We start from the raw sequence: 26,276 nt of genomic DNA, 5'->3' as shown, positions 1-26,276 counted from the left end.
GCCTACGACAAACCCAGGACCTGCTGGCCTTCAGAAGACTTCACAAGACCTGGCTTTTTGATCAGTAGCAGCCCCCCCACCAGCCCCTTGAGACCCTCACGGGTAGGTAGCGCACTTTACAAATGAAATGATTGATTGAATGATTAATTGATAGGAACGGCCGTGATGTTCACTGATGACAGGTCTCTTTGTTGACGATGAGATGATTTGTGTGGCTTCAGGGGCAAGTTGATGTTCTTACTTGCTGTGTCCATTTTGCTATATTTCCCATCTATCAGTTTTACCAAACTTAATACAAGAATGAGCCAAAGTAGGAGAAAAAGTACGCCTAACACAATCCAAAATTCAACCCATGGTGAAACCAGATGAGTCTTTTCTAGTTGCTGAAAAAGTTCTGTTACTTGGTCTTTGAAAGTTTTATTTGCTGTTTCGGGTTCACTGGGATCCTCAGAAAAAGATTAAAAGTTGATAAAATAGCCAAAGGCAGTTCTGTCAGTTGTTGGTATTGCATCCGGATTACTCGAAATCGCTGGAGTTTGTTGGTCCCTTGTCATATTAGTATAGTCCGAGGCTATAACATTGTAGACAGGAGTGTCTTGAACTGGTTTTTGTGTTTCAAGAGGCACAAGTTCCATTGCTTTGTTGCTTAGTCCTTCTTTTCTTACTGCAGATTCTTCAAAGATGATGAGTCTCTCAGTTTGAACCTCTTGGATAGCAGCAAGATTGGTCATCTGCTTCATCTTTGGAGTCCACTGGGCCTACTACTTATTATCAGTCACATGGTGTAGTTTTACCAGTTCGATTGATACAAACCGGTTCTCCTTTCTTCCAGCAAGGGGCGGCAGTAACACTGTTCTTGATCCATGGATTGCTAGCACAGGTACTGGTTTTCTGTATGAAGGCCCAAATTCCTTCCTATTCCTTCAAATTCCTTCTTATCTTGGCAGTTTGTTTAAACTACGTTTGACCCACCCGTCACCGAGCCTAATACCCTAGCTTTATAGATTGCTTTATGTCCCTGTTTTGTCTTTCCACTACAGAATTTCCCTCAGGATGGAATGGACTTGAGTGCCACAATGCAACGCCCAGATTGACCATGGGTTCTTTGTAAGATCGAGAGCTAAACGCAGGACCCTGGTCAGAATGTAGCGTGCAGAGTGCGTATGTGCTGATATAGACTCGCAAATCTTTTATAACAGTTTGGGCGTCAGCCGAGCGCTGATGCCACATCCAAATGAATTTTGAGCATGAATCCACTGCAACCATGATATATTTATAGTTGCCATCCCTTTGTACGGGACCACAGTGGTCCAGGTAAACACATGCTAATGGTTTATCTGAAATTAGAAGGGGTGTCTGCGCCGGGCATTTCACGGTTGAAACCTTCATCTTTTGGCAGATTTCACATTCCAAAACATAGTTTCTGGTCTGTTTCCTCATGCGTGACCACCAGTATCTTTATTTTAATAATGACACTGTGGCTGAAACAACTGCATTTGCAGGGGCAAGCCCTTCATGTGCTGCTAAGATTAGTCCTAATCTATGTTCCATGTTTGGAAGTACCCTATCCCCCACTCCAGGGATTCGAGCAAATGGAACATTGTTCTTTTCTATTATATATGAGTATTTGAGTAACGCTGCACCGCTGCCTTTGCTTGAAGTATTGACAGCCAGTATTATTTCACTGTCTATTTTCATTTTTAAACGAGTGATTGCAGTTACGGAAGCCGTTTGCACAGCTGCCTTCGTGGCTTCATCAGCCAAAGAATTTCCTGCAACATGAACGCCATCACACTGATGACTCAGTGTATGGATCACGTGAGTCTTTTGTAGTTCTTTCTGTAATAGAACTACTTCTTCCCAATGCAACTTGTGCTTGATTGTGCCACCTTTTGCATCTTTGAAACTGTTTTGAATCCAGTTCTTCAAGTATTCATTGTAATATTGAATGCAGTAATACGAATCGCACACTATGAGTGTGGGGAATTCGCGATCGGTATTTTCCAGCGCCATTTTGAAAGTGTGTAGTTCAGCTCGCTGAGCTGTACAATCTCCATGGATTGAGTTTTTGTGACCATATGTCTAAATTTACCTTCGCGCCAGCAACCTTTGACAATCGCTCAAACAGCACTATAAGCTTGTTTACCCCCAATTGCGGGCTCTGCTGAACCGTCTGTATAAATCATACATTATTACTATTCTAGAGGCAGAATCTCAGTGGGCAGAGGACATTCTTGTTCGTATTGTAAAAATTCTTGTTTTTTCAAGTAGGGGTCAAACACGTATTCAACATCTGTTGCAGCAAGAGAGTTAACCCATTATATCCATCTCGAATATAAAGCCTTTGCATTAGGAATGCTTGCTTTTGTCACTGCATCTAGGGCACATACAGGAGTAACAACCATTATGCGTTTTCCCTGTGCGAGAGGTCTCTCCTTTGCTACTGCAGTTTGAACCGTGTTTTTGGAGGTTGGAGCAGTGCACATTTCTCTAAACATTTTGCTGCCAGGTTTTTGCCTTCACTTGAAAGTTTGTATCCTAAGAAAAGGACGTTGAGGTGGGCAATTCTTTATTTTTTAAAGTTGAATTTGTACCCTTCAGATGCAAAACCAAGTATTAAGGTGTTCACTCTGTTCAAGTGCCTGTTCAAGTCATCGTCTGTTAGATAGATGTCATCGAAAAAGATAATACCTCATCATCATACATTTGTAGTAACTCTGTTACTCTGGCTGAACATAACTCTGGACAATTCTTGAATCCCTGGCGGAGATGACAGAAGTGACATTGTGTCCACATAATTGAGAAAGCGGTCACGTACCTGCTTTCAGGTGCGATATTCTGACAGAAGAAACCGTTTTAAATATCTAATGTTGTTTTATATTTTTTACGCACAATGTTATTCATTAATGCTGCACTGTGTGCATTATGAATTTTCCAACAAGAGTTTAAATGTCTGTAGTCCTTAACTAGACGATATGTATTGTCTGGTTTGGAGTCAGGAAACAACGGATTTTTCATGGACGAGGTGCATGTTTCAATCACCACCTAGTATTCAAGTTGATCTAAGATCTCCCTGACCTGTTTTTTAGCTTCTTGCTTAACTGGATACTGCATCTGAGCAGTTGGTTGATTTTTTAACTGGAGTTTATGGTGAGAGGAATCCTCATCCCATCCTACATGATTGTTATATAATGCTAGAGCCTGGGTTACTGCCCATTTTCTGGCATAGGTGTATTTTAAGTGAATTGGAATATGATTAGAGAAGGATGGCATAATGATGTCTTCACCATGTGGGCACTCCCTGACACATTTTGGTGGACAGTCTTTTTCAGCTAGAAGAATGTCATAACCCTTAGAGAGCTTGTCCCAAAAGAGTGCTCTTATTTTCCTAGTTATGTCCCCCTCCATCTGGAGTGTTACTTCATATAACTTCTGGGGTACACTAACCCTGGTATCAGCTGTTTCAACTTGAATGTACTCATTCAAGTCCACAGTCTCCAGATGATCCTTCAAGATCTCGTGAGCTATGGTAACTGCTGCTGCGCTGTCCAGCATTGTCAGGGCCCACTCCCCGTTCTTAAATTGTGTCCTCAAGATCCTCGGCATGTCTGACTTTTTAGACCTGCTACCTTCTTCTTGGAGGAATGGGTTTTCTTATTTTTCGGAACATGTTGAACGTCTTTGGACTTCACACGTTCTTCCGTGTGCTCTGACCGTCCTCTTCTTTCCGATTTCTGTGAGGAAGTCTGAGAGGTACAAGAGGAACGTGTATCAGTATCTTGATATCTATCAGGTTTTCTCAAATTATCCCTATTCCTGAGGTTATACCTCTTTTCAGAGGACTCCTTTTGAGGAGACCTACCTCTGGATTGAGAACGCTTCTCTTTAGGAAGTGTCTGTCTAGTATTTTCCCACTTCTTTTTAGGAGTAGTGAGAGTGTTTTTAATAAAGACCTTTTCAGGACTTTCTGTTAGTTGGGGCTTAACTGGTTTCCCACCCAAACTATCTCTACCTAGTTCTTCATAGGATTTGTCTATTATTCTGGCCAGTTCATATGGTTGCTCAGTTACATCAAGTTCTTTTAATTTTTGGTGGATCGCCATGGATGTTGCTTCACCTTTAATATTGGTACAAAAGGGGGTGGTGATGGACACCACTGGAGTCAAGCTATCCAGGCTGATGAAGGCTGATAGCCAGAAACCGGTCCTTGGATGCTTGATTCCGGTCTGGGAAAGACATGGCTTGGTAGTTCGGCTGGACTGTTCCCATGAGGCACAGGGTCAGAGCTGATTTGCATATAGCCAGTGTCTAACCCAGGGTGGTGTGGAGTGCAAAAAACGATGGATTTAGACCCAGATCCTTGTACTGGGGTGAATGTATGACATTGTTCTACATTCTGTCCATCAACTGTGTTTTTTGCAATTTTCACCCCGAGTGCGCTGGGTATGCTCAGACGTGAGTCCCAGGCTCTCCACACCACTGGAGTCAAGCTATCCAGGCTGATGAAGGCTGATAGCTAGAAACCGGCCCTTGGATGCTTGATTCAGGTCTGGGAAAGACATGGCTTGGTAGTTCGGACTAGACTGTTCCCATGAGGCACAGGGTCAGAGCTGATTTGCATTTAGCCAGTGTCTAACCCAGGGTGGTGTGGAGTGCAAAAAACGATGGATTTAGGCCCAGATCCTTGTACTGGGGTGAATGTACGACATTGTTCTACATTCTGTCCATCAACTGTGTTTTTTGCAGTTTTCACCCCGAGTGGGCTGGCTATGCTCAGACGTGAGTCCCAGGCTCTCCACACCACTGGAGTCAAGCTATCCAGGCTGTTGAAGGCTGATAGCCAGAAACCGGTCCTTGGATGCTTGATTCCGGTCTGGGAAAGACATGGCTTGGTAGTTCGGACTGGACTGTTCCCATGAGGCACAGGGTCAGAGCTGATTTGCATATAGCCAGTGTCTAACCCAGGGTGGTGTGGAGTGCAAAAAACGATGGATTTAGGCCCAGATCCTTGTACTGGGGTGAATGTATGACATTGTTCTACATTCTGTCCATCAACTGTGTTTTTTGCAATTTTCACCCCGAGTGGGCTGGGTATGCTCAGACGTGAGTCCCAGGCTCTCCACACCACTGGAGTCAAGCTATCCAGGCTGATGAAGGCTGATAGCCAGAAACCGGTCCTTGGATGCTTGATTCCAGTCTGGGAAAGACATGGCTTGGTAGTTCGGACTGGACTGTTCCCATGAGGCACAGGGTCAGAGCTGATTTGCATATAGCCAGTGTCTAACCCAGGGTGGTGTGGAGTGCAAAAAACGATGGATTTAGGCCCAGATCCTTGTACTGGGGTGAATGTATGACATTGTTCTACATTCTGTCCATCAACTGTGTTTTTTGCAATTTTCACCCCGAGTGGGCTGGGTATGCTCAGACGTGAGTCCCAGGCTCTCCACACCACTGGAGTCAAGCTATCCAGGCTGATGAAGGCTGATAGCCAGAAACCGGTCCTTGGATGCTTGATTCCGGTCTGGGAAAGACATGGCTTGGTAGTTCGGACTGGACTGTTCCCATGAGGCACAGGGTCAGAGCTGATTTGCATATAGCCAGTGTCTAACCCAGGGTGGTGTGGAGTGCAAAAAACGATGGATTTAGGCCCAGATCCTTGTACTGGGGTGAATGTATGACATTGTTCTACATTCTGTCCATCAACTGTGTTTTTTGCAATTTTCACCCCGAGTGGGCTGGGTATGCTCAGACGTGAGTCCCAGGCTCTCCACACCACTGGAGTCAAGCTATCCAGGCTGATGAAGGCTGATAGCCAGAAACCGGTCCTTGGATGCTTGATTCCGGTCTGGGAAAGACATGGCTTGGTAGTTCGGACTGGACTGTTCCCATGAGGCACAGGGTCAGAGCTGATTTGCATATAGCCAGTGTCTAACCCAGAGTGGTGTGTAGTGCAAAAAACTATGGATTTAGGCCCAGAACCTTGTACTGGGGTGAATGTATGACATTGTTCTACATTCTGTCCATCAACTGTGTTTTTTGCAATTTTCACCCCGAGTGGACTGGGTATGCTCAGACGTGAGTCCCAGGCTCTCCACACCACTGGAGTCAAGCTATCCAGGCTGATGAAGGCTGATAGCCAGAAACCGGCCCTTGGATGCTTGATTCCGGTCTGGGAAAGACATGGCTTGGTAGTTCGGACTGGACTGTTCCCATGAGGCACAGGGTCAGAGCTGATTTGCATATAGCCAGTGTCTAACCCAGGGTGGTGTGGAGTGCAAAAAACGATGGATTTAGGCCCAGATCCTTGTACTGGGGTGAATGTATGACATTGTTCTACATTCTGTCCATCAACTGTGTTTTTTGCAATTTTCACCCCGAGTGGGTTGGGTATGCTCAGACGTGAGTCCCAGGCTCTCCACACCACTGGAGTCAAGCTATCCAGGCTGATGAAGGCTGATAGCCAGAAACCGGTCCTTGGATGCTTGATTCCGGTCTGGGAAAGACATGGCTTGGTAGTTCGGACTGGACTGTTCCCATGAGGCACAGGGTCAGAGCTGATTTGCATATAGCCAGTGTCTAACCCAGGGTGGTGTGGAGTGCAAAAAACGATGGATTTAGGCCCAGATCCTTGTACTGGGGTGAATGTATGACATTGTTCTACATTCTGTCCATCAACTGTGTTTTTTGCAATTTTCACCCCGAGTGGGCTGGGTATGCTCAGACGTGAGTCCCAGGCTCTCCACACCACTGGAGTCAAGATATCCAGGCTGATGAAGGCTGATAGCCAGAAACCGGTCCTTGGATGCTTGATTCCGGTCTGGGAAAGACATGGCTTGGTAGTTCGGACTGGACTGTTCCCATGAGGCACAGGGTCAGAGCTGATTTGCATATAGCCAGTGTCTAACCCAGGGTGGTGTGGAGTGCAAAAAACGATGGATTTAGGCCCAGATCCTTGTACTGGGGTGAATGTATGACATTGTTCTACATTCTGTCCATCAACTGTGTTTTTTGCAATTTTCACCCCGAGTGGGCTGGGTATGCTCAGACGTGAGTTCCAGGCTCTCCACACCACTGGAGTCAAGCTATCCAGGCTGATGAAGGCTGATAGCCAGAAACCGGTCCTTGGATGCTTGATTCCGGTCTGGGAAAGACATGGCTTGGTAGTTCGGACTGGACTGTTCCCATGAGGCACAGGGTCAGAGCTGATTTGCATATAGCCAGTGTCTAACCCAGGGTGGTGTGTAGTGCAAAAAACTATGGATTTAGGCCCAGAACCTTGTACTTGGGTGAATGTATGACATTGTTCTACATTCTGTCCATCAACTGTGTTTTTTGCAATTTTCACCCCGAGTGGGCTGGGTATGCTCAGACGTGAGTCCCAGGCTCTCCACACCACTGGAGTCAAGCTATCCAGGCTGATGAAGGCTGATAGCCAGAAACCGGCCCTTGGATGCTTGATTCCGGTCTGGGAAAGACATGGCATGGTAGTTCGGACTGGACTGTTCCCATGAGGCACAGGGTCAGAGATGATTTGCATATAGCCAGTGTCTAACCCAGGGTGGTGTGGAGTGCAAAAAACGATGGATTTAGGCCCAGATCCTTGTACTGGGGTGAATGTACGACATTGTTCTACATTCTGTCCATCAACTGTGTTTTTTGCAATTTTCACCCCGAGTGGGCTGGGTATGCTCAGACGTCAGTCCCAGGCTCTCCACACCACTGGAGTCAAGCTATCCAGGCTGATGAAGGCTGATAGCCAGAAACCGGTCCTTGGATGCTTGATTCCGGTCTGGGAAAGACATGGCTTGGTAGTTCGGACTGGACTGTTCCCATGAGGCACAGGGTCAGAGCTGATTTGCATATAGCCAGTGTCTAACCCAGGGTGGTGTGGAGTGCAAAAAACGATGGATTTAGGCCCAGATCCTTGTACTGGGGTGAATGTATGACATTGTTCTACATTCTGTCCATCAACTGTGTTTTTTGCAATTTTCACCCCGAGTGGGTTGGGTATGCTCAGACGTGAGTCCCAGGCTCTCCACACCACTGGAGTCAAGCTATCCAGGCTGATGAAGGCTGATAGCCAGAAACCGGTCCTTGGATGCTTGATTCCGGTCTGGGAAAGACATGGCTTGGTAGTTCGGACTGGACTGTTCCCATGAGGCACAGGGTCAGAGCTGATTTGCATATAGCCAGTGTCTAACCCAGGGTGGTGTGGTGTGGAGTGCAAAAAACGATGGATTTAGGCCCAGATCCTTGTACCGGGGTGAATGTATGACATTGTTCTACATTCTGTCCATCAACTGTGTTTTTTGCAATTTTCACCCCGAGTGGGCTGGGTATGCTCAGACGTGAGTCCCAGGCTCTCCACACCACTGGAGTCAAGCTATCCAGGCTGATGAAGGCTGATAGCCAGAAACCGGCCCTTGGATGCTTGATTCTGGTCTGGGAAAGACATGGCTTGGTAGTTCGGACTGGACTGTTCCCATGAGGCACAGGGTCAGAGCTGATTTGCATATAGCCAGTGTCTAACCCAGGGTGGTGTGGAGTGCAAAAAACGATGGATTTAGGCCCAGATCCTTGTACTGGGGTGAATGTATGACATTGTTCTACATTCTGTCCATCAACTGTGTTTTTTGCAATTTTCACCCCGAGTGGGCTGGGTATGCTCAGACGTGAGTCCCAGGCTCTCCACACCACTGGAGTCAAGCTATCCAGGCTGATGAAGTCTGATAGCCAGAAACCGGTCCTTGGATGCTTGATTCCGGTCTGGGAAAGACATGGCTTGGTAGTTCGGACTGGACTCTTCCCATGAGTCACAGGGTCAGAGCTGATTTGCATATAGCCAGTGTCTAACCCAGGGTGGTATGGAGTGCAAAAAACGATGGATTTAGGCCCAGATCCTTGTACTGGGATGAATGTATGACATTGTTCTACATTCTGTCCATCAACTGTGTTTTTTGCAATTTTCACCTTTAATATTAGCAAATATTATAGCTGAGACCTGTTTGAAATCTTTAAGTAATTGCATACCCAGATTTAAAGCAGGCTCTGCCTCGTATTCATTTTGAATTTGTTTCAGGACGTCTGGTATTACTGCCATAGACAGAACACCATGAGTTTTTGTGTAGATTGCAGCAAAGACTGTACCCCAAGGGTCACAGTCCTCCAGGTGTGGTGTGATCCCCATTGGCAAACTGATTGTTAAAATTCTGTGTTTCTCATGCGGTGTACTATCTGAAAATACTGCCTCTATTTGAGTAATCTTTTGAGCTAACCAGAATGGAATTTGTTCCCGTTTTGCAGTGAATTTACCAATGACTGATTGTATAGTCTGTGGTATAATTTTATTTGTGTTCCCCTGGTAAGGGGTTTGCTGTGGAATCTTGATAGCATTTTGGGCTGTTAGAGTCCGCATGACATATTGGACCAATTGTCTATGTATTTTGATTAATAGTTTTAGTTGAACTAATAGTTCTGGACCTAACATTTCTTCAATGGCAGAATGTGGTGTATAGCTGGCTAGTACCAGCCATGTTGCTCCTGGTCTACCTAGTGGACCGAGCCTGGTAATGTGATTTTGATGTTGTAGGGCGTCTTTAAACCAGAGCGCATGCTCTTGGTATGTTAATGGAATTTCAATATCCTCGAAAGGAGTGTATTCCGTTGGAGTTTCCTCTTCTTTGTTGAAGTGAAACACATTTGCTCTTGGATTTGCTTCAGGGAAGACAATCCATGAATTAGAATACCTCTGTCTGCCAATATTCATGTACCTCTATGAGAAAAATAACCCTACCACCTCTTGATTATAGGCCATTTGTTATGAGCTTCATAGTAATGGTTTTCCAAATGTTTTCCGGGATGATTATAGCATCCGCATCAGTTTCTTGCAAACCTGTAACGTCTAAACCTGGTTGGTTTGCATTTACTGCATCTCCACCATTCTCGGGATCACTCATTTCGTTAACTGAAAGTTTACAGAGAGAGTTTCAAGGAAACAAAGATAAGGTGCACAATATTTTGGAACACTGTATCCTTCAACATTGAATCAAACCGAAAACTAATACATAGGATTTTCGTCCTACTCAGTTATGGCGGATATTTTATCCTTTAACCCACTCCAGATGTCTATTGGAGTATGTTACGGGAAAAAGGGGTCTCTGTGAAAAGCATGACTGAGTTACTCCAGTATCTAGCATTAAATTAGTGCCTTACCAAACACTGGGCGCCATGTAGTGTAGTTCCTATATTCCCAATAGGCTCTGTGCATTGGAATAATATATCCTATTGATGTGACGTTGGACTTAGGTCGACTAGGTCTCTATCGAACATATTAGACTTAATTGTGGGTGGAAATGCGCGGCGGGGCCGCTGTTGCTGCAGGGGGCTCAGTCTCCTTTAGTCTGTAGTGGCGACCCTCTTGCCGGCGGTAAATTTCGATATTTGGGTGTGGCGGGTCCTCGGTTTGGTGTGCTTCACTCAAGGAGGCTGGATGCTTCTCCCTCGTCCATTCAATGGCATTTCCAAGTGGCACTCCAACCTCAGTGATAAGGGGAGCCCTGGCTCACAAGGCAAGTGACAATTTTGGTCCTGAGGAGAACCCCGGTTACTCACGGGGTTTGAAACGCGTAGACCAACCTGACCTCGGGTCATTTAAGCATCTATTTCTAAACAGAGCTTTTGTAAAAATTGAGAGACTATTTCTTCTCCAAATTTCATTTACGACTTTGCTGACTACAAAAGAATCGCATATTGTATTACAACAAGAAATATTTTCTATATGACATGTTGAAAGGGACATTGACACCGAGATCATAGTATGTTTGTTTGTTTGAATGGAGTATGATTGATTGGCATTTTTGTATTTCCATGCACAAAAGAAGTATATGGTCTAAACATTGAAGCACTGAAAAAGAATTATTAAAAAACTCAGTTGCAACTTATAAAGCAGGTTGTTTGTTACATTCATAATAACCACTTCCGTTTCAGATTGAAATCCTAAAAAATAGGTTCTCAGCACTGGCAGTTGTTTTTGTTTTGTTTATGCATTTTAATTGAGCATCAGTCCCTAAGACCGCCATAGATAATGGAGTTTTGAGGCATCCCCCCCTGTCAGTCGTAAAGCTGCAATGACCGGGCCATTCATACGAATCAGTATAATATAGCATTGAGTGTCTCGAGCAAACATTCCACGTGTATATCCTACCTCCCCAACACGACCCGGCCCCCCTCCCACTACAGCATCCCAAACATGCCAGCAGCCATCAGTTCCCACCCTCATCTCCTCCCTCCAACCCCCCTCCCCTCAACTTCAACAACATAACATTTTGTATGGGGGACACCCGAAAGGAAAACAACATCAAGGTTGCACAGCCACTACACCCGTCAATGGCCTCCGAACCTGTACCGCCCTTGGTGGAGGCCAGGGCCAGGAAAGTGGTCCTTGGAGTACATTACCACAGGAGAGATGATTCAGCGCAGGTCTGCCGTGTAGGTACACCGCCTCTCGCACCCCCGAAGCACGGACGAGAGAGTAGCAATGCAAAGTCACAGGAATTCCAGTGAGTTCAAGTGATCAGTGTTCATCCGCAGCCAAGGATGGGTCATCGTCCTCCAGGTCTGCCCCAATGGTGCATTCTCCCCTTCGGGCCTTATGGATCGTTTTTAGGAAATCTTCCACTTTTTGAGGATTTGTAAAGAAGCGCTGTTTACCCGGATGTGTGATCCGCAGCTTCGCCGGGTAGAGTAAGGCATAGTCCAATTGAGCTTCCCGCAGTTTCTTCTTCACAGGGATGAACTTGCGTCTCTCTTCCTGCACCAGGGGGGTGAAGTCCGGATATATGGAGAAAGTAACACCATTGTATTGCAGGGTGCGCTGGGTCCGGGCCGCCCTCAGCGCGGTGTCGCGATCATGATAATTCAATAGTTTAGCAATGATTGGTCTAGGCGGCAGTCCTGGCTTGGGAACAGGCGCTAATGATCGGTGCACCCTCTCGATGATAAATTGAGGCGAAAATGCATCCTCTCCTATCGAGCTTTTGAGGAGCTTCTCAACATAGAGTTCCATTCTGCCCGTGTCTGTGGATTCCGGAATGCCCGTGACGCGTATGTTGTTGCGTCGGCTACGGGCCTCCAAATCCTCATTCTTGGACGCTATGACTCTGAGCAGGTTGTCCATTCGGGCCAGTTGCGTGGTGTGGGACGAGGTGATATCGTCATTATCAGAGATGCGCTGCTCCGTAGCCATTATCCGTTCCTCATGACGGTCTACCTTGTGGACCGGGGCGGCAAGTCTAGAGGTCACGCTGTCTACCTTTTCCACCACTGTGGCGAATCCTTGCCTCATCTCTTGGAACAGACTGTGTAGGTCAAGTTCTTTAGTGGGAGAGGGGACTTCTTTCGAGTTGGCATCGCTCGATCCAGGATCAGCAGGCACTGATTTCGTGCCTTTTTTGGCGCCGTCGAAGCTCAGTTTCGTTTGACGGTGCTCGGGGCGCACCATGCTGGCGTCCAGTCGCGGTCTCTCCGCCACCTCGTGTTCCACTGCCGCTGCGTAGCCGAGTCTCGACCGAGGGATAGTATGGCCTCAACAGTGGACACACCCTCGTGCAGGTAGCCCTCCGCCTGTGTACTCAGTGCCAACCGATGTCTGATGCAGCACCTCCAGCAACCGAGAGCCGCTCCATGGGGGGACACAGGTCACCAGTCGCTCTCCGCGCCGCCAAGACTCTCACAGAAGATAGGCAACAATAATCATGAGCAGTGGTGGTGTGCCTATAGCCACACTGTATAAGAGCGGGTCCGAAGTCAGCACCACCGCGTGGAAACAAGGGTAGAGCACACGAGTTCGTGGGATAGGAACTGACCAGTAGCTAGCTCTGCAGTCGCATGTGACACATCAACAGTGCAGCCCCTACGGGAGTCAATCCCAGTTCTAGCAAGCCACAGCAGTGGGCGTAGGGCAGGCAGTGAAGCCCCAGGAGTCCAGGGGCCACCACGTATGCGGAAGGCCAGGGTGCATGCAGGCCTAAGATCGGCAGAGGAAGCAGCCGCAGCCGGGATCTCGGGGAGACACGTCCACACCCGGCCTCCCACCGCCTGCAGGCGATAGTAAGGGTAGCGATTTCCGCCAGGGACGGGGCGCCGCTCACCTCTTACAGCTCCGAGTTAGGTGCAGCAATTTTCCGACACCACGCGGTGACGGCAGGAGCCCCAGCGGCAGTCCCAGCACCTCCTTGATGGTCAGAACGCCTCCCGGGCCGTGCACGAACGGGTCAATCCCGCAGTCGAGGGCGAGTAGACGGCGACAGTGTCCGCATCGCACGCCAGGCACAAGATTCCGGGCAGGAGCCGCATGGATTCAGAGATCGCAACCGCGATCCGGGCCCTCCACCCCGCGGCAAGCCCCGGTCCCGCGTAGTCCAGCACAGCCGACCTTCTTAGCTCGTATCCTCCGAGAGTGTCGTCGGTCAATATTCAGGCGGCGCTTACGCCAGCACCGATGCCATCTGCAGCCCAAGCCTCTGGTCGAGTGGAGAGGGCGACCTGCCGCACCTAATGGTGAGTGAAATTACTGTTTTTCTCACCTGTGGTAAAGGATAATTACAGGATAAAGTGCCAAGGAGCGGGAGCTGCTTGGTTAGGCAGCCATTCCGCGTATGCGCCCTCTAGCCCCCCCCCTAAATAACAAAGACTTAAAGTACTCAACTGGTGTTTCTAAAATACGACTACCCCGATGTGCATTGCAGGGTAGACAAGAGCCCTCAGCATTGCAGGGTAGACAAGAGCCCTCGGCACTGCAGGGTAGACAAGAGCCCTCAGCATTGTAGGGTCGACAAGAGCCCTCAGCATTGCTGGGAAGACAAGAGCCCTCAGCATTGCAGGGTAGACAAGAGCCCTCAGCATTTCTGGGAAGAGAAGAGCCCTCAGCATTGCAGGGGAGACAAGAGCCCTCTGCATTGTAGGGTCGACAAGACCCCTCAGCATTGCTGGGAAGAGAAGAGCCCTCAGCATTGCTGGGAAGACAAGAGCCCTCAGCATTGCTGGGAAGACAAGAGCCCTCAGCATTGCTGGGAAGAGAAGAGCCCTCAGCATTGCTGGGAAGAGAAGAGCCCTCAGCATTGCTGGGTAGACAAGACACCCCTACTGTCATAAATGGAAAGGAGGCCTCAGTACAGCCGGCAGACTGAAGCCTTCAGCACTGCAGGCATTCAGAAGGCTGAACAAGAGCTCCCCGAAGCCTGCACATAATCCTTCAGCGCTGTAGGCTCAGCAACACATGAGCTCTGAATGCAATGATGCCTTGGAAATATTTCACAAACACCGCTTTTATTTACCTTATATTGACAGTGTAATATGTGCCTTAAAAGTGTAGCAACTACTATATGGACCCAGACAAGTTTTTTTACTAAGTCAACATCAGTGTATACTTACTAAAAAGACTCTTGCTCTTCCACCTGGTAGTGCATAGGAGTGTTTTAATACAAGTACAGCCCTGAAGCACAGTAGACGAGCCTTCCTACTGTATTTTTGCACTGCTTGTACTGTTCATAGAGAACAATGATGCAACTGAAAGGAGTAGAACCTATTAATATTATTTTTTTATCTGTACTGCTGCCCCCTCCCCCAGACTATGAAAATATAAAACACTGCTTCCCTTAGCAACATTCATAATACTTATTTATGCTGTTTATATATAAATGTGGCAAAGTCCATTCAATTGTTCTATTTCCATCATATATTGTGACCACAAGATGTTCATATAATTAGAATCAGCTTTAAATTTTCTTCCATTGCTTGTCTCCCTAGTGGACTCTGGAGTGACCCCCGGACCCTTGAGAAACACCGCGAACAACAAAAATCCCCCTGATGGAGTTCAGCGCGTGAGGAAGAAGAACGACTGGCAGCTGCGAAAAGATTACTGTTATCGATATTTCAGTGTCCAGATGACTTGGGGAGAAGCTGAGGTATGGAGCAATGTTTCGGCGCATGTCTAGTCTCTGTGGTGTGAGCCTTCTGCGGGGTAACTGCTTTCATGAGTTCCCACCCTAATAAACAGCTCAGTAGTTTGCCTTATGCATATGGAAATACACACAGACCAACATTTTAGAATAGGTAAGTTGGAGAGTTTGAAAAATAAATCGGGAGAATGGATTTACGCCATTGGTTAGTAATGACGTAGAGGCAGTTTCAGGTGGTGAAAGTTGTGGCAGTGTTTAAAATGCTGTTTGTGTAGGCGATAGAGCAGTGTGGAATCTTAATTGTCTTTCCCTATTTAAAGGGTAAATAGAGGAAGAAGGAAGACAAGGGGAGGATTAAGTGTGAAGTAGAGAAAGTGATAATATTTTGTGATTTGTCAAACATTGCATGTAGATTTGGAAACAATATAGGGCGTCACACCATTCTTGAGTATACCAACTAATCCATTTCCCTCAGGAAGATCTGATGTCAATAGTGGATGTAGAATTTAAAGCTGCACCAAACACCGATGAAGTACAAAGGAAACCTCTTTATTTGAAGACCACCTGGACTAGCTCCATTTATTTGGTGACCACCTGGACTAGCTCCATTGTGGTCGCTCCCCCACGCTCCCAGCCACGATCTCCTGGCTGATTGCTCCACTCCTCCTGCTCCGTTTGCTGGTTCTGACGACTGCCTGCCCCAGCTGCTGCTCCTAACACCCTTTGCCTGCCTGGGTGATCGCGCTCCGACGTAGCCTGCATTCCCTGAGTGCCTAGAGGGGAACATAGCGCCTGGTATTGTTTTTCTATGTGAAGCATCTCATTGTATATTGCGCTGCATTGAATGTGTATTTATTTACTTTATTGACGCTCTGATTGGAGTCCCTGTTTCGTTTCCGCCCGTCCATTTTGGGTTTGGTCACTCGTGGACCGTGTCTTCTCCCCGCTCCCCGCCTCCCAGCAGCCCCTCCCACCCACAAGCAAAGCAGCCGACCCTGCCCAAACCCCTCTGTGACCACCTGGACTAGCTCCATTGTGGTCGCTCCCCCACGCTCCCAGCCACGATCTCCTGGCTGATTGCTCCACTCCTCCTGCTCCGTTTGCTGGTTCTGACGACTGCCTGCCCCAGCTGCTGCTCCTAACACCCTTTGCCTGCCTGGGTGATCGCGCTCCGACGTAGCCTGCATTCCCTGAGTGCCTAGAGGGGAACATAGCGCCTGGTATTGTTTTTCTATGTGAAGCATCTCATTGTATATTGCGCTGCATTGAATGTGTATTTATTTACTTTATTGACGCTCTGATTGGAGTCCCTGTTTCGTTTCCGCCCGTCCATTTTGGGTTTGGTCACTCGTGGACCGTGTCTTCTCCCCACTCCCCGCCTCCCAGCAGCCCCTCCCACCCACAAGCAAAGCAGCCCGACCCTGCCCAAACCCCTCTGTGACCACCTGGACTAGCTCCATTGTGGTCGCTCCCCCACGCTCCCAGCCACGATCTCCTGGCTGATTGCTCCACTCCTCCTGCTCCGTTTGCTGGTTCTGACGACTGCCTGCCCCAGCTGCTGCTCCTAACACCCTTTGCCTGCCTGGGTGATCGCGCTCCGACGTAGCCTGCATTCCCTGAGTGCCTAGAGGGGAACATAGCGCCTGGTATCGTTTTTCTATGTGAAGCATCTCATTGTATATTGCGCTGCATTGAATGTGTATTTATTTACTTTATTGACGCTCTGATTGGAGTCCCTGTTTCGTTTCCGCCCGTCCATTTTGGGTTTGGTCACTCGTGGACCGTGTCTCCTCCCCGCCTCCCAGCAGCCCCTCCCACGCTCCGCCCCCCTCCACTATCTATATATGACAGAAGCTTTCACGCGCAGCGTCCACGCGCAGCGTTCGCGCCCCAGTCGCGCCGAAGGTGCGCCAAAGGTAAGCCCGTCTACGCCCGTCCGTGCCGGGACCGCGCCCAGCGCCAGAGCCCCTGATCCTCGTAATGCCCACCCCTCCCGCATTACTTACGATACCACCACCCTCCTAGCCCTTAACCCTGGCCGCTCCCCCATCTGCGTCCAAACCGCTCCTGGACACACCCACGGACCCTTTTCCTGCTACTCCTGCAAGTTCGACGGCACCAAGAACAACTCTTCATCTACGAACACACAACAGATATCCGATCCCAACCACCTTCAATGCATCCTGCTCAACACCCGCTCGGTCCACAGACACGCCATTGACCTCTGGAATCTACTCGACACCATCTCTCCGGACGTCGCCTTCCTAACAGAAACATGGATGAATGCCTCTTCAGCCCCAGACATCACCATTGCCATCCCGGAAGGCTATAAGATCATTCGCAAAGACCGTACCGGCCACACAGGAGGAGGCATCGCTATCGTCCATAAGAAATCCATCCGCATCTCAACCAGCTCAGACGTCAATCTCGCCAACTCTGAACACCTTCACTTCCAGATCCACATCGACCCCAAGACCACACTCAGAGGCACCCTACTTTACAGGCCACCAGGACCCCGCGCACAATTTAGTGAAGACATCACGGACTTCATCACTCCACACGCGCTCCCCTCCGAGGACTACATCCTTTTGGGAGACCTCAACTTCCACCTCGAAAAGAACAACGACCGCAACACCACCACCCTTTTGGACAACCTCGCAAACCTCGGACTTAAACAACTTGTCACTACCCCCACCCACTTCGCAGGTCACACACTCGACCCTATCTTCACCTCCAGCAAGCATGTTTCCTTCAGCCACACCACAGCTCTCCTTTGGACTGACCACAGCAGCGTTCACTTCACCTACAACAAGCCCACACCCAACAACCACCCCCAACCCACTCTGCAAAGAAACTGGAACAAAATCACCATCGACCAGATCTCCTCATCGCTTCTTCAAAAGCCCCCCGCCCACTCCTCAAACCCAGACCAAGCAGCCACCAACCTCACCCAATGGTTATCCAATAGCGCCGACACCCTAGCACCACTGAAAAAACGACAAATCAAACTAGGCAGCAAGAAGGCCTCCTGGTTCAACGATGATCTCAAGAAATTCAAGAAACTCTGTCGCTCCCTGGAGAAGGCCTGGAAAAAAGACCCAACCACCAGCACCAAGGACACCTTCAAAAACGCCACCCGCATACACCACCAACTAATCCGAAATGCCAAGAAAGCAGCCTTCAAGGACCGTCTAGATAACAACGCCCACAACAGCAAGGAATTATTCAACATCGTTAAGGAATTTACCAACCCCTCAGCCAACTCCAACGACATCACCCCCTCCCAAGCCCTCTGCGACTCCCTAGCCTCATTCTTCCACAACAAAATTGCAGACATCCACAACAGCTTCGACAACCAACCTGAAGACCAACCCACCCAATCCCCTGCAGAACCCCCACCCCCCCTGAACATCCTCAATGACTGGAAGCCAATCTCCACTGAGGACACCGTCCGTCTGATGAACTCTATCCACTCAGGATCCCCCACAGACCCTTGCCCTCACCACATCTTTAACAAAGCAGACTCCATTATTGCACCGCACCTCCGAGACGTCATCAACTGCTCCCTCAACTCCGCAACCTTCCCGGAAAGCTGGAAACATGCCGAACTCAGCGCCCTCCTGAAGAAACCCACAGCTGACCCCACCGAACTCAAAAACTATCGCCCTATCTCACTCCTTCCATTCCCGGCCAAAGTCATAGAGAAAGCTGTCAACAACCAGCTCGCCACATTCCTCGAAACCAACAAATCCCTCGACTCCTCACAGTCCGGCTTCCGAGCCAAGCACAGCACCGAAACCGCCCTCATCGCAGCAACAGACGACATTCGAACTCTACTGGACAATGGAGACACAGTCGCCCTCATCCTCCTCGACTTCTCCGCTGCCTTCGACACAGTCTGCCATAGCACCCTTCTACAGCGCCTCAAAAACATCGGAATCCAAGGAAAAGCACTGGAATGGATCACCTCGTTCCTTTCCGGAAGAACCCAGAGAGTCCGCCTTCCACCATTCAAGTCAGAGGCCACTGAAGTCATCTGCGGCGTACCTCAAGGGTCCTCACTCAGTCCCACCCTCTTCAACGTTTACATGAGCCCCCTCACGGCCATCGCACGCCAACACAACCACAACATCATCTCCTATGCCGACGACACTCAACTGATCCTATCACTCACCAAAGACCCTAACACGGCCAAAACCAACCTACACGAAGGAATGAAAGAAGTAGCCGAATGGATGAAGCACAGCCGTCTGAAACTGAACTCAGACAAAACAGAAGTCCTCATCTTAGGTACCTCCCCCTCCGCCTGGGACGACTCTTGGTGGCCAGAGGCCCTTGGAAAAGCACCCATCCCGACGGACCACGCACGGAACCTGGGCGTCATCCTGGATTCCTCACTCTCGATGAACAGACAAGTCAACGCCGTTTCTTCATCTTGCTTCAACATTCTTCGCATGCTCAAAAAAACATTTCGCTGGATCCCTACCGAAACTAGAAAAACAGTCACCCACGCCCTGGTCACGAGCCGACTGGACTACGGAAACACCCTCTACGCCGGCACCACCGCAAAACTCCAGAAAAAACTACAACGCATCCAGAACGCCTCAGCCAGGCTCATATTAGACATCCCGCGTAAAGAACACATCTCTGATCACCTGAAAAACCTCCACTGGCTCCCCGTCAATAAGAGGATCACTTTCCGGCTCCTAACCCACGCACACAAAGCACTCTACGAAATCGGACCCGAATGCCTCAACACACGACTATCCTTCTACACCCCCTCCCGCCAGCTACGATCCTCCAACCAAGCCCTTGCCACTGTACCTCGCATCAACAAAACCACCATGGGAGGTAGATCCTTCTCTTACCTAGCAGCTAAAACTTGGAACTCACTTCCCACTCACCTTCGCCTTACTCAGAACCACCTAGCATTCAGAAAGCAACTCAAAACGTGGATATTCGACAAGTAACTCCCCACCCTTCTACAAGCGCCTTGAGACCCTCTGGGTATGTAGCGCGCTATATAAATCTTTTGACTTGACTTGACTTGACTTGAAGATGGGTCACACACTTCAATGTGATTCCTCCAGCTGCAGCTCTCTCCCTAGCCCCCTCTTCTTTGAAACCTATACATTCTCCTGGAGCTTTGGCAGGGAATGTTCCACAGCACATGCAATGAAAGGGAAACAGTGGGTTCTTTACAATGCCAGACGCAGGGGAGAAACAGGATACCACATACAACAAGTAGTAAAGTATGCAGATTATCTGTAAAGGTTACTAACTGTCCTTTCTTTCAGGTGGATGGATGGATGGGTTTTTATATAGCGCAATATCACCGCCAGGTCTCAAAGCGCTTTCCATTGGAAACCCGTCCTGGTTTTTCCCTGTGAGATAGCTCCTACTGGGTATCCCCAAGGTGAAAGCCAGGCATCCCGCCGCAGGGGGCCGTAGTGGAGATTAAGCAAGCTATTGCCCAGAGTTGCAGAGTGTGAACCTGTGATTCGAGTAGGCACCGGAGCGAGAATTACCGAGTCCGTGGACATTTTGGGCTCAAGACCCTGCCGCGTCGGGAATTGAACCCTGGTCCCGGGTCTGATCTCAGCGTCCGGGTCTGCCTCTTCTAACCAGTGAGCCACACTTCTCCAGGTCCACAATCATCGCCTTCCAAAACTTCTACATAAGCAAGACACACTTCTTTTCAAGTCTCCCAATCCATGCCCCACCCCCCAGCTGCTGGCAGGAGCAAGCATTTACAATGTAATAGATCTCTCATTTGTGAGAGGTTTAGCTATTGACTTTGTAAATGACAATGGGCCATATGTAGATAATTTCTATTTACTGATTCCTAAATAACGAATTGTACCGATTCGGTATTTATGAATCGGTAAATAGTATGTACGTAAAAAATCGGTAATTTTTACTGATTCGGTAATTTTCGTTATTACCGATTTGGTAAGGAATACCTTCCCATTCATTCCTTTGGGCCTCAGGCCCATAGGAATGAATGGGGAGTCATTCACTATTACTGATTCGGTAAATACTGAATCGGTAATAGGGGGGAACATATTCAAGGGTGGCAGGGTGTGACATTGACACCCTGTTGCACCCCTGAATCATGCATGTGTGCACATGTGGCATGTATGTCTGCGGCATGGCACTTTTAAAAGAGCACAAAATTGCTTTTTTAAAGGTATTCGATATTTACCACCAACTTGTAGTTGGTGGTAAATAACAAATGCTTAAATCAAAAATGGACTCACTTGAGTGCTCCCTACATAGTATTTAAGGATTTGGTAATTTAATAATTCGTTATTTTAAGGCTTCAGTAATTTACCGATTCATTAGATTAGGGTAATTTACTGAATCCTTAAATCCAGCCACCTACAGTAGAAAAAGCAAAATACCGGTCGGTAACGGGAAATTTACCGATTTTCGGCTCTACCGACCGGTATTAAGCTTCCTACATATGGCCCAATGTGTTTTATTTATGTGTTGTTTTTAAAACACATAAATAAATGGCATTGTCATTTACTATGATAATAGCTTAAACTCCACCAAATGCAAGACCTATAGCATTGCCAATACGTATTTGATAAAATAGTGCTCGGAGGCAGTAATTAAAGCCTACTGAGTAACAACCCACTTAACAGGGGGTTTTGGCATGGGAGGATACAAAATCAGGCACGGGGGTACTAAAAAGGGACTATGAAGCCTTTAGACCAATGAACAGTCACAGTTTACAGTGGATAATGACACAATCCAATGAAAAATATGAGCAGAGAGTGGGCGGGGCTTTATGTCCCTACCTGAATACAGCATACCTCGCAGTGCCCCATTGCCTCAATGAGGGAGCCGCCACTGACCGTACGTGCATCCAGCTATTAACTATGGACTAATTCAATTTTGAACACTTAAAAGAACAACTAACATCCAGTACAGACACAATAGATTTGGTTAGTATACAATATGAGTGACTACAAGAAGTTTTTGATATCCTAAAAGCACTAGAAATGACACAACAGAACCAAAGAAAACAAGTACTATGGAGAAATCCAGAGATAAAGGAGCTAAAACAACAAATTAGAAAGCTGCAACGTGCCTGGCTAAAAACAAACACCAATCAAGACCAACTTTGCCTACAGAAAATTAACAGATTATACAAGTCAGCTATCAAAAAAGCTAAGAATTCAAAATGCTAAATGTGCAAATAAAGAATTCTATAAACTTCTCAATGAATTTTGTAAACCAAATTGCCTAGAAGGAACTCATCCCATTACTCAAGATTCCACAGATAAACTGGCAAATAGTTACACGGCCAAAAAAGACATATTGGACTCATACTTAAAACAAAGACAAAGCACCAGCTCTGACCCGTTTCCAGAACAACAATCCAAGAATACTCTAACCCAGCCTCTTTGTTCCTGCAAACAAATTCACACAATGAATTTATATGGGCCTGGTCAAATCAAGCAGGCCTGCCGGCAGCCCTTCTGAATCATGCCCACCGCAAGCCTTCAAAAAAATTCTTCCAACAAACTTTCCTGGCCAAATTGATAGAAAGAGGCCCAGATATCACAATTCATTGAAGTTAAAACCATACTTTTAGACTTCCAAATGAGATTCAGTCCAGAAAGAGGCACTCTAATCTGCCATCCTTGCCATCTGGGATGACATGAAGAACACAGTTGACCACAACGGGGTTGCTGCGCTACTTCTCTTGGCCCCGTCAGCCACCTTTGACACTGTTGGCCATGACAGTCTGATACAAACACTCAACGAAGCCGGCATAGAGGGGTCTGCACCCGACTGGATCACACCCCACCTTCACAACAGAACTAATGACATCCATAACAACACTTTCTCATCCAAACCATACTTCACAAAAGCAGTGGTCCCTCAAGGCTCTATCATCTCGTCCATACTTTTCAACTTCTACATAAAATCATTAACAGCACTGATCAATCAATTTCACCTCATGTGCTATAATATGCAGATGACATGCAAATACTCCTTTAACTGAAATGCCCCAAAGACATTGGAAAGTCGCCTATTTCCAGTTGTCTCTGAGCCGTGGATCAATGGATGACGTAGAGCCATCTCAAATTGAATGCTTCCAAAATGGAAATACTCATGTGTAGCGATTATAAAAATGATGACCCGCTCTTCGCTTGGCCTGATGATATGCCAACATGGCTTAAAGTATCGAAATGTGTAAAAAATCTCAGAATGACCATGGACTCCAAGCTATCAATAAAGGCCCTAGAGGACAAACTAGCAAGATCAAGCTTTGTTACTATAAAAACTCTGAGACAAATCTACCCCCATTTGGGATTTCCAGACAAGATGCAGGCCACCATCTCTCTTGTTCTGTCCAAACTTGATTACGCCAATTATCCTCTACCATGGATCACCTTTAACGACCATGAAAAGACTACAACCGATTCAGAACTCGGCTGCGAGACTACTCTTACTTATAAAGCTGTAAGACCACTTGTGCCCTGCCTTGAAAGCCCTGCATTGGTTACGGGTTGCCTGAATATCCACGTTCATGCTGCTCTGCATCAACCACAAAGTGATACATGAAACAGGAACCGCTCTTCATCAGGAATAAAATAATGAAACCCATTTGACAAAGGAACCTCCGCCGTAGAGTGGCACTTCACCTCAAAATCCCAAAGTACAATAAAATACCCACGGCTGGCACATCCTTCTCTATTCAAGCAGCCAAACTATAAAACCCTTTACCTTCCAACATATGATCCACGGATAACCATCTTATCTTCAGAAAACTACTCAAGAATTGGCTCTTCCCCTCATGACCACCATTCACAAACAGATAGAAATATACAGCATATCTTTCTGTGTATACACATGTACTTGTACTATAGATATGTGCCTATGTATGTGTATTGCTTTATAGAAACATGTATACTCATTTTTTTATCCTAATATGTTTGATCAGTATATAAATGGAGAAAGAAGAGATAGCTATGTGTATTCTCACTTTCCAGCCAAGATGAAACCCAGACTCTCCACTTGGGAGGGGATGGAAACCATCACGGGGTCCTCTTCTGTATAGCGTTGGCTCTTTTCCTCCTTTTTAGTTACAGGTTCTTATTTGATTTTCAAACTAGTATCGCCAATACATCTTGGTGAAGACACTAGTTATGTGAAAGAATTCTGTATGTACTGATGCTTAATCAGTGGATTAATAAAACCAAAGAATAACAAATAGAGAGAGGATATTTAAACAAAAAGAATATACATAGTTAAATGCATCGAAAATACATATATTATGAGACTATTTAGGCAACAGAAATAGGAAGATTTAAGGAGGACGATAATTTTTGACCCAGTTATCCCAGATACTCCAGAATGTTATTCTCTTGTTAAAGTGAATTGCTCTATCCATTTTTGCAAATCTAGGAATCGAATTTTACCGTTTATGGTCTAGGGGAGGAATAGGGAGAATCCACTTAATACAGAGTTCTCTTCTAGCTAGAAGAGTTAGAACAAATAATTAGAGCTTTTAATGTGTATAATATTTATGTTTATAAAAATAAAGACTTCAGTTAATTCTGCTTAACAAATGTACATATTACTGAAGGTTACATTATTCCATGTTTTTAACATGTATAAAAGTGAAATATCATTTATCAAAACTATTTATTTACCATTACTTCACTATTGCATTACAAACAAAACAAAAAAATCAATTACATTAATTTAAAGTAAAACAATATTTGAAAGACGGAGTTTATTGAATGCATTTTCAATCTACATATTCTACCTCCCTAAATTAAGGATCAATAAATGATTTACTTTTCTTCTAATTTAGCTTATCCAATGCATTACCACATTTCACACCCTATACCACTCTCAATATTTCCTCTACCTCCACTCTCTGGCTCATCTCAAACCTCAATCTAATACTCTTTACACTGCACTACCCTATTGCCCACCCTATACCTCTATCAATACATCCTGTACCTCCACTCTCTTATTCATCCCAAACCCCATACCACTACTGTGATCCCCAAAATAACATTTTCTAGAATCTTCCCCGCTCTACCTCTCCTTCCATCATCTCATAACTCTTTAATTATTCCAATCCTTCAAAACAAGCCTTACTAAAGCCTTCCCTCTGACTTTTACCCCTCCTTTTTAATCACCCCAAGCTTCCTCCTACTGCAATGAGCACCCACAAAATATATATAAATCCTTCCCTCTTAAATTCCTCCACTGTTCTTTTCAATCCAAATAACTGAATACATATCCACCACTCTAATTACTTTCATATTTCATTATACTAATTCACCTACTAATCCTAGTAGCGTGCTTCTCACCAAAAAAGCGCCTAAACATTCCATCAGGGGTAACAAGCGCTATATGAATGCAAACCTAATTCCCCCTTAAATCCCTCCACTATCCTTTTTAATCCAAATGACAGACTAATATGTCTACCACTCAAATTACTTTCATATTTCTCTATACTAATTCACCACTTATCCTTTATGGGTTCTGGATTGTTGTGCTACTCGCCGATAAGGCGTTTCAACACCTCATTCGAGGTAGCAAGCGCTCTATAAATGCAAACCTTTTTCCCTCTATCCCTCCACTATCATTCTCAATCCAAATAACTAACATATACACCACTCATATTACTTTCATATTTCACTATACTAATTCACAACTAATCCATTATGGGTTCCAGGGTAGTGTGCTACTCACTGCTACTCACTGAAGAAGCACTTAAACACCTCATCAGAGGTAGCAAGCACTATATAAATGCAAACCTTTTCCCTTCTTCTCTCCCTCCACTATATTTCTCAATCCAAATAACAGACTAGCATGCCCACCACTCAAATTACTTTCATATTTGCACCATATTAATTCAGCACCAATCCTTGATGGATTCCAGAATAGCACGCTACTCGCTGAAAAGCGCGTCAGCACTTTTTCAGGGGTAGTGTTGGACTTGGCTCTTTTTGCAGGGTCATCCCTGAACTTTTTGTCTACCTCCTGTATTTCTTCTGACCTGTTGTTTGCTGTTCTATGACTCTGTTCACTTTACCACTGCTGTTCAGTGCTAAAGTGCATATGCTCTCCCCATTGTAAATTGACATATGGATTAGTGATTCCATGATTGGCTGAATTGGTTTACTGGCCAGCCCCTAGTACAGTCCACTGATTGTGCCCTGGGCTTGTAAACCAAATGCTGCTAATGAGCTTGCTGCACTGGTTGTGCCACCCACAGAAGCAGCTGGTAAACGTGTGTCTCAGGTCTGCCATTGCAGAGCTGGTGTGCAGTCTGGTACT

At 46.6% G+C, this 26,276-nt stretch overlaps 1 protein-coding gene across 1 annotated transcript in view; it reads left to right on the top strand.

Moving 5' to 3' along the window:
• The window catches only part of LOC144766856 (lectin-like), a 107,416-nt gene that overhangs the window by 57,402 nt on the left and 23,738 nt on the right, over positions 1-26,276 (top strand). Inside the window, exon 3 of the mRNA XM_078650572.1 lies at positions 14,806-14,963. Coding sequence (XP_078506698.1) covers positions 14,806-14,963 — 158 coding nt within the window. The remainder of the gene's footprint in view (positions 1-14,805; positions 14,964-26,276) is intronic.

The sequence above is a fragment of the Lissotriton helveticus genome, chromosome 1_1, assembly GCF_964261635.1.
Source record: "Lissotriton helveticus chromosome 1_1, aLisHel1.1, whole genome shotgun sequence".
Lineage (NCBI taxonomy): Eukaryota > Metazoa > Chordata > Amphibia > Caudata > Salamandridae > Lissotriton > Lissotriton helveticus.
The sequence above is the reverse complement of the archived record's forward strand: the minus strand, read 5'-3'. Positions and strand labels throughout refer to the sequence as shown.